The sequence below is a fragment of the Sciurus vulgaris genome (assembly GCF_902686455.1).
Source record: "Sciurus vulgaris genome assembly, chromosome: 2".
NCBI classification, from domain to species: Eukaryota; Metazoa; Chordata; class Mammalia; order Rodentia; family Sciuridae; genus Sciurus; species Sciurus vulgaris.
In genome coordinates, this window is record NC_136462.1 from 189,809,112 (window position 1) to 189,824,139 (window position 15,028).

The following is a 15,028-nucleotide window of genomic DNA, read 5'->3' on the forward strand; positions in this document are numbered from 1 at the left end:
TAATAAAGAAATGCTATCGTCATAAATAGTAATAACTTTATATATATGCAGATAGAGAGGAAAAGAATTTACAAAAATTAGAACTTACAACTTCAGGTAACAAAGAATAGGTTTATAGACACATGAATATTATATTAATCATGAATTTTACCTTCCCGCAGGACCTGTCTGTGATATATATAAAGCAGGGTATTGTCACTTTTCCCCGCTCTCCTATTGTAGATTCCAATTTGTAAGCCAGACCGCAGATGAGAGGCAGTTTCTTTCTTTAAAATGCTTGCCCATTTTAGAAAACATTTGGGATGCACATTTTAAAGAATGGGTTTGCACCAGAGAAGCTAAATGTTTTTGACCTTGAGCCTAGATGAATTTACTGCTAGAAATATGATGAGCATACTTTCTGTACTGAAAAACTAGGACACATTCTTTATAAAGAATTTTTTTCTGGTTGGTGTATTTATGCACATTTGAAAAGTATTACCATGGCATAAATTAAGTCACATGTGATTATATCAATTAAACATTTGGAAAAGAATAAAGAACTATGCCAAAATATCTAAGGGATAGCAGATTAATGCTTTTGTAGAATAAGAATTTTTTAAAAAGTCTTTTTCAAACACTCTAAAACAAGAAAAATCAAAGAAAAAATGTAAAAATTCATATGTAAAAGTTGGGTTTTTCTGGTAGGACTGAAAATTGTATATATACACACAAACACCATGTATCTAGTCCTAATTTATGTTTTCAACACTACAGGAGTTTGGCCCTAAGACTTTATGATCACTGACCTGCCTTGCAGATAACTTGTTTGCTTTTATTGCAGAATTCTGCACTGCCCCCATCCCCACCCCAAAGGATTTTTTTTTTTTTAAAGGAGGGGACATATTTAGGTTATGAATCTCTGACTCTTGGTTACATGGGAGTTCCGAACCTACTGTAGAGCTTATAGAGTTTTATATACTTTACAGAAAGTGTTACTTACACGCAAGTTTACCCACTTTAAGATGGCCAAAATTGTAAAACTTCAGCCCTATAAAATAACTTAAGTTTTTATTTACATTCTTGACTAGTCTTCTATAAACCTTTTGTTCTTGTAGTGTATTTAAAGTTGGCTGGTATTTATTTTGAAGATACCTTTTAAGACTATAGCTATTAAATAAAGTGAAATCAATTTGTATTTTAGCTTTCAGATTTTGCTTGGGGCTCTTTGGGCTTCTGTTACTTGGCAGGAAGTAAGAGAAGCAGCCTGACCTTCCTGGTCTCTTGGAAATTTCCAGCCCAAGAGAGTGTACAGAGGCACGAAGCTTGCAGGGATTCTTAGGTGATTAGCCAGCTCTTTTCCTAAATTATTAAGTTACATTAAAACAGCAGCTTGGTGCGCTTAGTGTTTTAGGTTTTCATATCTTTTGAAAGATTAATATCCCTACAAATGATGAGACTTTCGATTTCTCTGTTTAGTGTTTCCAAATACCAGGAGCATCACGTTCTGCTCTCTTCTTGTTTTCTACCCTCTTTAGGCAGTTATTCTAAGAGGTTTAATGTGTGTTAACTAACATCCTGAAGGTTTTCCTCTCACAGTTTGGCTTCCTTAAGTGTGAAATTTATACACCAGTTTAGAACTACTCTTAAAATAGAATTTTTCTTTAAGAGCAGTCATAAGCAAATAGGACTGGAGTGAATTTTATGTTCATTTTTTTCTTGTAACTTAATTACTTTCAGGTTACTGGATGAGTTGTTCATTCTCATTTTGGAATGCATTGGTCAGTTTTGAGTAATTGACATTTGCTTATTTAATGAACTTAGGCTTGTGTATCAGTTACATACTTTCAAAGCTTCTGAAAAGCCCAGTGTCTTCCTAGTGCTTGGGGGAACACAGTAAAAAGACTCATTTTTAAGTAAAGACTTAAAGATTAGGATACATTTATTTTCAAATATTTGTTGGGAACACTTTTGCCGGTCTGTTTCTCTGAGAATATATTAGATGTACTCCATACTCTCACAGCACCCACTTTTTGCAAAGGCAAGGGCGTGAGGGTTGAGAGAGGAGTTGAAGTCTGAGCTGGGCTGGAAGGTCGGGTGGACGATCCCCTAACAGCACACAGTTACCCAGGAGAAGCATGGCAGCATGAAGAAAACATGGACCTGAGAGAGTTTTGAATAGATTTATTTGTAATACTGGCATTTAAATGGATTCACTGGTTTTTTTCATTTCCTTAACCTGATTTTATTAGTTATCTGTATCTCAAGTGTGATAGTTACTAAAAATAACAAAATTTGCATTTCTTTTTTAAAAACACTAAAATTCAGACCATTTCCTGAATTAAAGGAACTACAACAAATATAAAAAATAAAGTTAAAAAGAAGTATAAGGTTCTTCCCTCAGAGACCGTGACCATAAGGACTCTCCGGTCTCTCAGTTCCTGTAGCATGTGTTGCTTTGTCATGGATTTGGTTGGGCTTTGCAGAAAGAGCCACTGGGACTCATACCCTGCCTCATTTACTTACAGACAGAGCATGGGCAGATTCCCACATTTCTCTAAACCTGTTTCCCGTCTCTGTAATAGGGGAGTAAGGATGTTTTGAGGATTACATGAGATCATATTGTATTGTGCTGAATGCTGCATCTAGAGCAGTGCATTTAATTCAAAGTATCTCTACTGGCTGTTCACCATCATCGACCCAGTAAATAACACTTTAGGCTGTAGCTTGTTTTCATGATCTTACTACCCTCCTTCTCTCCACTTCTAGCATGAAGGGAGTCTGCCTTATGCTTTTTGTTCCATCCTCTCCCTGTTCACTCACATTTCTCTGTCCCCTTACCCACTCCAGGCCTGGCACAGAGGAGCAGACTCTGGCTGCATCTCTTGCATTTTATAGACACTCAGCCATGCAAGGCCTCGGGGAAAGTCATAGTCCATCTTCTGCTTCAGTCACAGAGTAACTGGATAATTTGTAAAGTCATAGATTCATCTGGCTCATGGTCGTGAAGGCTGGAAAATCTAAGCGCATGCCACCAGCTCTACCAGGAGCCTTCACACTCTGTCATAACCTGATAGAAGGGCAGGTCAGCACTCACACAAGACAAAAAGAAAATCAGACTAAATGCATCCTTTTCCTCAAGAGCCCAGCCCCATGGTGACAACGTGAATCGGTTCTTGAAGGCAGGGCTCTCAGGGCCCTCAGGACTCGCCGCAGAGTCCCATCACAGCCCCAGGTACGTTCACCTGCATCTTGGAGGGACATTAAACCATGACAGGGGTCCATTTTTCTTTTGTCTTTGCAGGTATGAAAGTCCCTGATAGGTTCTTACTCTGGAGTCAAGATCATAGGAAAATATCTGGGTTTGGTCAAAACATACTACTTTTGGTCAAAGGCTTTTATAAAACTCACAGAACAAAAATAAGACAAAAGTGGTGCATTGTGATTTTCAAAATAAGTTCATCCCAGAACAGAGTTGGAGTAAATTCTAGCATGTGGAAGTACTACTTCAAAAATTAATTTTGTCATGTAAATTTAAGAATGATTTTTAGATAACCACAGATAACAGTATGCAAGTAATATACTTTATACTATAGCAAAACCCCATTATTTAAAGAAAAAAACTTCTTGTGTTTTTATTTCTGCCATTTATCCAACTGTACCCGCCTCCCCCCGTCCCCTAATATGGTATAATACTGCACCTCGGGTAGGTGTGTGAGGCTGTGAACATGGTCTTCCCGTTGTTTGAGCCCAGTCTTTTAAGAGACGCATGCCAGAGTTCTTGCCGTTACATAGTCATATTTCCTTGTTTTACTTAGGCTTATGATCTGTATGCCATTCCAGTCTTCTAGGTAAATATTTTGTATTCATGCAGTCATGTTTTCTTTGGTTAGAATTATGGTAACAGGAATTCCAAGTGTTGATTTGAAGTGATTGTAAACTCACAATGGGATTGAAATAGTCATTAACTGATAATAGTTTGGTACTTTTCCTATTGGAGAAGCATTAAAAAGACTCATGGGGGACTGATGAAAGCATAATGTGGCATGACTATAATTTGAATCAAAGGAAATCTATCATTAAAATTCTCACAAATTAATTTAATAAGGAGAAAATTCTTTTGAAATTGAAATTGATGGTGTGGTATGTGTGGTCCACACAAATTTTGATTTCTCAGCATCCTTGATTCTCTGCTTGACTGTCTTCTTCTCTTCCCATGAGAAATTACTGCATCACCTGAGAATGTCATCTTGCTAGAGTCACCTCTCTTGCTCCTGTAGAGACAAGTTCATCAAGACAGGGTATATGTTTGCTGGAACTCAATCAATGCCTAGATGCCTTTGGCTGATGTTCATATGCTTTCTCTATTGCACTTTGACCCAGCTTTCCAGTGGCTGGTGTGGAGGGTATGGAATGACATTCTGGTGCCTTCATTTGACTTTTTAGATTCTATGAGGCTTCCCTATTGTGATACTAAATTCCAAGGGTGTATTGTTTCCTCATTCTTAGCCATAATAAAGCATCACCTGTGACAGGGGATTGGTCTGACTTACCCATCCAGAAAGGATGATGTGTTTGAGAAATCTTGCTTGTAACACCAGAGCCAAAAATAATATGTATGAAATTTAAGTTTGTCTTTAAAAACTTCAGCAAGTTTCTCTTGGACAATTTTAGGGACATCTCAACACCCTTTGCACAGTGGACTTATGTGGTGAGTTTATCTCAGTAGAGTAACAGAACTGTGAAATAGGTCTAAACCCTGTACCCTGGTTGTGGACCAGACCTGTTTGTTCACTGTGGGGCTTGTTGCCAAGGGAGGATGAAGCTCTGCTATACATTCTCATGTGTTTAGTTTAGCTTGGTCTGCTGATTGAAGATAGGTTAATTGTCAGTGTGATTCCTAGGAATTATCTCTTATGATGAAACATCAGCCAGTGCTTCTGAGTTGGTCTCTGGGCAAGTCATTCAACGACATTGACTTGGTGTGATTCAGAATTTCAGGGTTGCTTAAAGCTATTTGTGAAAAAAATCAGTTTCCATCAGCTTCTTTAGTACTCCTGATTCTGGGATCTGAAGATTTTGCTGTGGTCTGGCCCAGAGGAAATAAGCCAGATTGATCTGATTTGGGGTTTCTTACACAGAGTTCACTGGAGACACCTCTCTGTGTGTGGTCTGTGTCCTGCACCATATTTTTACTGAGCTCATCTTAGAGCAACGACAGTCACTGTTTATATTACATCCTCCATTTTCCAAAAGAAGATTTAAGGTGGTAGCTCCCATCTGTCCACTTCCTTTCTGGTGTGCATCCAGCTCTGTGGTATGTAATTTACCAGTTCCTCTAATCTGCACAGCTTCCCTTGTGGGACAAATACTGTTGTCCTCTATAAAAAATGAGGAAACTGAGGCACATGCTAGATGACTTTCCCAGTGGCATCCATCTAAAACAGCAGCAATCAGTTCCAATGCTCTTGCCTCTCTAGCATAGCGCTTCTCTGGTAGGGATCTTGCTTTTTATGTTGCCAAGCAGTGTTCCTGGACTAGTGTAGTTGCCAGTAAAATGGTTGGTTTTGATTTGAATGTTCAGCCACCTTGAATTGAGTGACTGCACATCAGAGGCATGCTGTTCATGTCAAAGGAACTTTGGTATTTTTATAAGAAGAAAGGCAGCAAAGTAGGCAGCATACCCATTTTACAGATGAGGAAGCTAAATTCCAGAGAGGTCAGATGACTTGCCTAAAGTCACCCATCATTACTAGTGGCAACATTTTTTTAATGTGAGGGCCACGTAACATGTTTTAATGTAAGTTCACAATTCTGCCAGCCTTCTACATTTTTTCACTAACCTCATTTCCAGAATCCTTCAGGTCTGTTCCATTTACTTGTTGAATCACTTTGGGCCAGTTATTTGCCCACTCTTATCCTCACTGACCTCATTTGTAAAAGGTGATCCTAGTACTCCCCTTACAGAAACATGAAATGAAATACTGTAGACAAGCCACTTAATTCAGTGCCTAACTCGTGGCCACTGCTGAAGTCATTAACATTTCTTCCATGCGTATGTGTAAGTGGTAAGTCAGCGTTGCATCCTGCTGAAGTGAGGGTGAGACTGAATTCTGGACTAAAGTAACTGTCTGCTTTAAGATACAGCACGTTTCCAGAGACCACATCTTTTCGGATACACCTCTTCTGCATGCACATTTGCTGTCTGCACCTGCACAGGCCACAGACGTGGCTTTCACAGACATGAGACTTTGACTGTAAAGGCAGCGACAGGCGAAGAGCTCTGTGTTTATTAGGCAGCAGGGAGCACTTGCCAGCCTAGAGCACCAGCACTGCCTGTCGCACTCGGAGCCCACCCTTTCCCACGCCTCTAGGACTCCTGTTGGTTAGTCCATAGGTGGTCTGGAAATTGTAAATACCTAGGATGAAAAGGCTCATTTTAGCTTCTCCTTCTGGAACGTGACCTCTCCGAGGAAGGTGCCAGAAAAGCCTGTGCGTGGTCTGTTCTCTTCAGCATAGCACCTTCAGCAGTGACCCTGCAGCGCTCGGGTGGCCTTTCATTGTGTCTCGTCTAGAAGAACCGTGTCTGTCTTTCTTTTTATTGTCTCATTCTTTCCAGGGTGTATCTCTTTTGAAGTTCTTTTCTGAGTAAGAAATTAAACTGGCATACCCTTTAGAAATACCCAGGACTGGAGACCTGATTACCATCACCAGTACAAAGCACAGAAGTGTTAGTTAAGTGAGCAGAAGTTTTCTTTGATTCCAAAAGAGTGCTGAAGGGAATCACTTTTAAGGCTCCTGAAGAACAGAAATGTCCCGCCTGTGGTACAGAGTCCTCTCAGCACCTCGCCCACTGTCGCGTTGGGTGTGGCGGTGCTCAGTGTAAGCCTGCTCCGCGGGTGTCAGTGGGTCTCATAATTGTTTGACTAGAAATGAAGGGAATTTTATTCATCCATTCCTTGAAACCAGTATTATGTCTAATAATAAACATAGTTAATAAGAGATAAGGTCATTCTTTTCCCCTCATAGAACTTACATTTTAGTCAGAGAAACAAGTAAAATAAATAAAAATGATTACAAGATGTATGATTGTTTTGAAGGAAATAAACAGAGGAGGCAACCTTTCCAGATGAGACAATGAGAAGAGGCTTGCTCGTGACCCCTGAGGAGCTACTGTCTGAGCCAAAACCTAAAGGATAAAGAGCAGAGCAGGAGCCAGCCAAGCAAAAGGGTCAACTCTAGGCCATTGAGGCTGTAAAAGGTGTGGCTAGAGGGCCTAAGCAAAGGGGAGAGGGGCAGATAAGGACCTCAGAGGAGCGGTGGGGACCAGAGGTGCCAGACCTTTGTAGCCCTTGGCTTTGGTAAAGGTAGGTGTGTGTTGCTGGGAGGTGAAGGTGGCTTGGACTGAAGGGCTAAGATGGGGACAGAAAACATTGTTGGGTTTGAGTTGTATTAGTATTTCAGAGATGAGATGGAAAGGGCTGCTGAAGCTTGGTTGTGGGCAGGAGGTGGTAAGGGAAGGGGAGGACCAGGAGTGGTTTTGAGCACCTGAGAAGATGGCAGTACCTGACGTGGGGAAGACTAGGAAGTAGAGAGAAGTTTGGGGGTGGCCTGGGAGTGTAGGTCAGCTGAAGAGCCCTTGCCTAGCATGCATGAGACCCTGTCTTCCATCCCCACCACCACCAAAAAAAAATCTGGGGATGAGGGAGAGTTGGGACTCAAAAGAGTTTTGTCTTGCATGTACGTTGTATATTTCCATGAGATACTAGGGACTGAGGTACTCTGAGCGTTCTGATCTGAACATGTGTCTGGGGTTGGAGGGGAACTCTGGGCTAGAACCATAAATGTGGGGGCTATTGCATAGAGAGGATGTTTAGATCCTAAGGGATGCTAAATTGTGAATTCCCTCACCTAGTGAAAATAGCTCAAGCTTCCTACGTGACTGGTAGGAAGAGAATTTGCTCTTTTAGGATGCTGGCTATAGAAAAACTAGAACTACAGCTTGCAAGGTAGCTACGTGAAATTTATTTATGTCACCAAGGACTGGGAAGGTGAAATGCTACATTTGGTGCCATAAAATCATTGTCTGAGCTTGTTTTTCAGAAAAATCCATATCTAAATGGTGTGAGCAAGTCATCAGCAGTGCCTGGCTCAGTGTTCTAAAAGGTCAGGTGTAACTTAAGCCCCAAGGGCCTTAGGGCAGCTGTAAATTAGAGCTGAAGAGTAGGTGACATGGAGCAAGGGTGTTGCCCCCTGATTAGCATCAAGGACAGCAAAACTACCTAGAAATTAGAAACCTAGAAGGCTTTGACCAGAGATAATCAGCAATTAGTTTATGAGGATTTTGCTAAAAGAATAATAAGAAAGAGGAGGTAGAATCATGCTTATCAAATTTGAGGATTTATTAGAAACACCTGAGTAACATCTTTAAAATGTAGTCTTATACCTCACCTCCCAGGGAATCCGATTAAGTTGGTGTCCCAGGCGTGTTTGGTGCCCAGGACTTTGTGTTTCTAACTAACGATTCTGGACAGACGATCCATAAATAATATGTGGAGAAACACAGACTCTTACAGAGGGGGAGCAGGCCTGTGGGCACAGGGGGCTTGCAGGGCAAGTTGGAATGCCACTGCAGTTTCACTCTTTACCTTTCATCCTGTGATGGATGAAAGGCAGTCGGTCTCAGTTCCTAGCCCTGCTTCCTTCACTGTTTGTCTTTTTCCAAAGCAAAATCACATTCTAGGGTGAGAATATTTGCTGATTTACTGTGTTTATTTATTTTGTCTCCCCTCACTGGAGCATCCACTTCACACAGGCAGCAATCTTTGCATTTTCTTCCGTTTTGTTTCACTGCAGTGTCCTATGTGCCTGGAACAGTGCCTGGCCCATACTAAGAATTAAGTGAACATTTGATATATGGATGGATGAAAAATAATTTGTTAAACCATATAGGAATTAGTGGATGTTGTGGGAAGGTACCAGCCCTTGGGCATTGTTTTTTTAAAATTTATTTATTTTTAGTGGACCTTTATTTTGTTCATTTATTTATATGTGGTGCTGAGACTTGAACCCAGTGCCTCACACATGTGAGGCAAGTACTCTACCACTGAGCCACAACCTCAGCCCTCCTTAGGCATTGTTAGCACAAAATAAAGTAGAATGTTTTCTTTTTCACTTGGTTGATTCTGCTCGAATCAGAGGTTTCAGGAACAGTTTGTCATGAAAGATTAATTAAAAACTTTCCAATAATAAATTAATAACAGTAATAACAACAGTGATAACCACAATTTATGGAATGCTTGTTATTTGCCAAACACACCATAGGAAGTTCTGAGCTAAGAATGCTATGCCCCTTATCTCATCTAAGTCTCACTACAGTCCAAGGGTGCAGAATTAGGATTGTCTGTTTTCCAGAAAAGACTGAGGCTCAAGAGGCAAACTTACTTCTTCAGGGTTACACAGCCAGTACAGATTCAGGATCTGTGATTCTAAAGATTAAGTTCTTAGCTACCAGTAACATTGAGTATCAGGTTTGGCATCTTCTCTCTTTGGAGAAGGTGGTGAAGATCTAAAAGCTAAGGCAAGCATCACTCTTTGGGGTATCGTGGACCAAGAACATCAACCTCCAAGGTGGTATAAAACCACAGGCTGGAAAGAAAACTGTATTTTTTTTTTTTTTTCCAGCTCAACTTTCCAGCATTTCTACATATTCTAAAATCTTTCCATTCTCACATTATAAAGAATCTTTCGTCCTTAACTGTTAGCTTTTCTCACTTCTCAGACAACCTCCCCGAAGTTGGCCAAGGAAAATTCCTGTGGTGACAGGTCACACTATACCATTTCTAAGGAGGCCACTGTAACACTCATTCACACCCCACCCCATAAGGAAGGCTGGGCAGAAAGGGCCTCCTTCACCCACCTTCTGTAATACTTTCCTGTTGAGGCCTCAGGAAGGGGCGAGGGAGATGATGATTTTTATAAATGTGAGCACAACAGATCTCTTGTGAGACTTGGGTGAGCCTTTGAGTTCTGGAAACACTGTACCTATTAAACCAAGTCATGAGCAACAGAACGAAGTATCACCACCCACTGTGGATAATGTGGGCATTCATCCGCACCCCTGCAGCCTTGCTGGGAGTCAGTCAGCACTCCACACACATGGCAGCACATCTCACTTAATTCCTCACTCTACACATGACAAGGCATCATGTCCCCCTTCTGTAGCTGAGGAAGGCCTAAAGATAAAGTCTTGTGGCATTTGCAAGAGGAAGAGCTATGTTCTAAACACAGGTTGAGTTGTAAGACCTGCAGGAGCTGGTTAGGAGCATGAACTCTGGAGCCACACTGCTTGGGTTTGAATCTTGACCTTGCCACTTACTAGCTGGGAGATGTTGGGCAGGACCCTTAGCCACCCTTTTCCTTGGCTTATTCATCTGTATCATGGGATAATAATGTTCGCATATCATTTGTTACAAGGGTTAAGTGAATCAGTGCGTGTGAAGTGCTTGGTGTCTGGCACATAGAAAGCAATATAAAAGTGCTGGCCATTAATTATTAATTTATATATCAAGTCTTTTTATTCCTTTAGATGGAAACTTGATCTCAAAAGTTTTGGGTTTTTTCTAACCCCTCACCCAAAGACAGTCTTCTGTATGCTTAAGAGTCCTATGAGATGATCTATATGTAGCACTTAGAAGGGTCCCTGGCATCTACTTAGCCCCCAATAAACGTGAGTGGTGATTAGTATGCAGTGCCAAGACACTGTGGGAAGGCAGAGGTGCGGGAAGAGCATCCCACCTCAGTCAGCACCATCCTCGGGCGTGGACAAGAGAGACAGGCACCGTCCAGGTGTTCCTCTCGCAGAAGCAGCAAGAACTGGTATGCAACCATTATTTCACACAACAGTAACAGCAAGTTTCTATAATTTTAATGCCCTAACAAGGCAAATGTACATTTTACTAATTTAAAGGATAGGGAAGTACCATTCACTGAGTTCCTGGTCAGGACACATTAAGTACAAAAGATTAGTACTAAATGCTTTTCCAGGGATAAATTGTCCCAGAACAGCTTTGTGGTGTGCCATTCATTGGAATCGATTGTCACTGTCCAGCCCCCAGTACCCTATGCTACAGTACAGTATTCTCCTCCTATCCCCCTTTCTTCTGGGAATGCCAGCCTTCTCTGCCATCCTGCCATGGGCCTAGGCTTTGTCATGACAGTATTCCTCACTTCTCTTCTAGCTTAAGACTTGGACAGTGGAGGACCTTCAGAAGAGGCTCTTGGCCCTTGATCCCATGATGGAGCAGGAGATTGAAGAGATCCGGCAAAAGTATCAGTCCAAGCGGCAGCCAATCCTGGATGCCATTGAGGCTAAGAAGAGGCGGCAGCAAAACTTCTGAGTGAGGCGGCACCCAGGCAAATTCTGGATTGCTCATCTCACGTTCGTTAGCCAGCACCTCTGCTCTGTCATTTCTCCACAGCACCTCTGTGAACTCAGGAACGTGCGCCGTGGGAAGGGCTGCTTGACGGTCACCCTGCCACCTTGATGAGTGCGTTTACATTGGTCAGGTATTCTATTTAAAAGGATTTGTATTGGCGCTTTTAACTCAGAGTTTTAAATCCTAGAAACCAGAGACTCCTAGTTAAGTTATAGCTGGGAAAGTTTTATGTTGTCTTTTTGTTTTTCTTTTCTGAATAGCTTTTGATTGTTCTTTCTAGAAGACTTTTTTAAAACATATAAATATGCACATATATATAAATTATAAAGATTCCCCACTCAGTGTGGTGGCATCTCTGTACAGGTACAGTTTTGAACAGTTTTGCATCTTTTCTGTAAGATTATGGTACTGTGGAACATGAGGACAGAGGACTCCAGGAGGCTGTCGGGGATCACTGACTCCCAGGAGCCAGCCTGACCCTTTGCAGGACTGCATTTAAAAATCAGGCTTGGGATGGTGCTTGCACCATGGTTGCAGCCTTGAGCAGTCATCACTGGCTTCTGGAGCTATTGGTGATGTCCAGGGAAGCCTTGAAGATTTGTGTTTGTTCTTTGAGTCCCAGGAGAAGCCTGGCATCTTCTTTGCAAATCGGCCTTTGCTGTTTCAACGCCTTTCATCCATCTCCACTCTCCCAACTGCCTAAAGTCACATCACAGATACTGCCAGTGCCTTAAGAGGAGACATGATCCAATGAAGGGACAAGCCTACCAGAATTCTTAGTGAATGTGGGGATGTATTCAGTCCACAAAGGGAAAGGGTTTTTGAAGTTCTCATTGTTCGTGTGAAAAATCACTTCTGTGATGTTTTGCTCTGCCTTCCTTATAGACAGGAATAGAGGGCATTACTTTTATGATCCACAAATGTGTGACTTTTTTTTTTTTCTTTTACTGTTAAGGGTTCTGAAAAAGACAAATGAATATCAGATTAAAATTTGTTCTTCAGGAGGCTCAATCCACACACATAAAATGCCAGAGTTGGAAGGAACCATAGAGATCATCTAGTCTGACACTGTTGTATAGATGGGAAAACTGAGGCTTTGAGAGGAAAGTGACATGGCCAACATCACAGCCCAAGTTAGAGTGAGAGAAGGAATTGGAACTCAGGGCTCCTCTCCTGGGCCACTGAACTGAGCAGCCCCTTCCCTGAGGAAAGAGACTTGTGTCAATTTTGATTAAGGAAATCATGTCAACAGAAACTAGCTCTTCTTGCCTTGCCTCTTCGGTAGGTAACGATATGAAGAGAGTCCTCAGAGGAGCACGTCATTTAGTCTCAGCAAGTGCATGAGCTCTGCACCATCTGCCAGTAGCAGACCAACACCGTGGAGGCAGACTAAGGGCTAGAAGCAGGTTGGAGGGCTTTTCAAAAGACAGCATGGAGCTGTCCTGCAACTTTGGCTCAAAGCCACATTTACTCACACAGCAAGCATAAGACAGTTGAGAAAGACAAGTATCTTTTTGTCTTCTGATATTTCTTCTTCCCTCAGGGAAGCCATGACTGAGTTGCACCTAAGGATACTGTAATTCGATTCCATAATTGCTTTTGCTCCTTGGACCTGAGAATCGATGGAAAGGCAGAGAATGTTCTTCCTCTGTGACTGGCTTCTGTTCTTTGCACTTAAAGCAAGTTTTAAAAAATGCAAGAGGCACTTGGTCTTCAAGGCTTGGCCAGTGCTGCAGCTATGTGGCAGATGTAGAAAAATAGAGGGCAGTTTGAAGATCTTGCTGGAATTGCATTTGTTGACCACCTGTTGCCAGGCACTGAGCTAGATTAATTAAGTTCCAAATTTCACAATAATCCCATAGATGAAGTATTTTATCTCCATTTCATAGAAGAAGAAATGAGTTTGCAGAGAAAGATTCCTTCCCTTAGCAATACAGCTAGTAAGTGATAGAATCAGGATTCATAGCATCACTCTGTGGTACTAATATTTACAGGGAAAGGGAAAGTCATGAGTCTGATTAAAAAGATAGTGTTTTGCACAGACTAACTCTTAAGTGGCATTTTTAAGTTGGAAACCAGCTGAACTCATAGTCAAGTCTGACAGCCAAGTAAGTTTTAAAAACCAAAATATTGTATTAATTAACAGTTCTGCCTCAATATTTTTCCACTTTAAACAAAGAACTTTGAGGTTGATTAGATAGGAGGAGAAAGCCTGTTTTTTCCTTTACTAAACAAAGTCCCAGAAAAGGAAAGCTCAGTTTTTTATTTTCTCATAAATATTCTTGGGCCATAAACCTTGATCTGCGGTTTGTTTCAAGTAACACATGGACACCCACATGTCCTACAAAGTCACCATTGGCTAGAGGTCAGTATGTTTTGGATCAGAGTAATTTCCTGGGATGTTTGTTTTCTAGTGACAGAAACAGCAGGAGCAAGTCCTAGTCATTTTTTCCTTGAATGCTAAGTTGAGAACTTCAGCTCGCTTCCATTGAGCTTGAGTATTTGCAATTCAAGCTTCACGGGACTCTGAGAGTCTCAGAAAAACCATGGACCTACACCTAATCGCATTTTTAAAATATCTCATATTCTTTAGAAAATTTGAAACACTAGTAAATTTGAAAATTTGAAAACACATTTAGTAAATTTGAAACACTTTTTTTTTTTTTTTTTTTTTTTTTTTGCGGTACTGGGGATTGAACTAAGGGCCTTGTGCTTGCGAGGCAAGCACTCTACCAGCTGAGCTATCTCCCCAGCCCACTTGAAACATATTTCTATCTTTATTTCTCGTTTATCCCTGTCCGCAATCATCATTTGAGTGGATGAGAATTTGGCTCACTGGGGGTGAGAAAAGGGTTGGTGGGTGAGTGGACATATGGACTGATGGATATTAGATGGATTAGACTGATTGATTGATAGAACTAGAAATCCGAAGCAATTTAAGAACTGTAATCTTGACTCCTCAAAACTATAGACTCCAATCCGAGAAACATTTATTTAGCACCTACAGGTGCCAGAAATGTATTACGCCATTTAGAACTCAGCAGCCCTGTGACTGTCAGGGGTGAGATGGCGCCATTTCTTTATAGCCTACAAATTTTAAAAGGCTGATAATTACAGAATATTTTGAACAACTTTACACTAGTAAATTCAACAATTAAAATGAAATGGACAGATTGCTGGAAAAATACAAAATGCTTAAGTTCACTCAAGAAGAAATAGATAATCTGAATAGCCATCTTCCAAAACTTAAAAACTTTGAGAGAGATAGGTATCATGTCCCTCGTTTTACGGATGAGGAAACAGGCTGAGAGGGAAAGTCTGTTGCTCAAGTTCATGTCACTGGAATATAGCAGAGCCAGGATTCAAGCCCAGATCTGCCTCTTGCTCTTGTGCCCTTCTAACATACCATGTTGCCTCTGAAGATTGCAGCTCCTTATTTATGAGGAAATTGTTCCTGCCCACTTCAGACTCCTCACCTCATCGGACCCCGCCCCATCTTTCTTAAGCACTGTGTCTGTGTCTTCATCAGGTATTCATTGTCTTTGGAATTCACATTTTTATTTGTGTTTGGGGGGAAAAAAATCTCTTCCACCAGCTTGCACTTGGACCAA

General features: G+C 41.3%; 1 protein-coding gene across 1 annotated transcript in view; it reads left to right on the forward strand.

Moving 5' to 3' along the window:
• STK4 (serine/threonine kinase 4) overlaps positions 1-14,040 on the forward strand; it is a 91,335-nt gene extending 77,295 nt beyond the window's left edge. Inside the window, exon 11 of the mRNA XM_079129204.1 lies at positions 11,220-14,040. Coding sequence (XP_078985330.1) covers positions 11,220-11,378 — 159 coding nt within the window. The 3' untranslated portion in view covers positions 11,379-14,040. The remainder of the gene's footprint in view (positions 1-11,219) is intronic.
• The last annotated feature ends 988 nt before the right edge of the window (positions 14,041-15,028 follow it).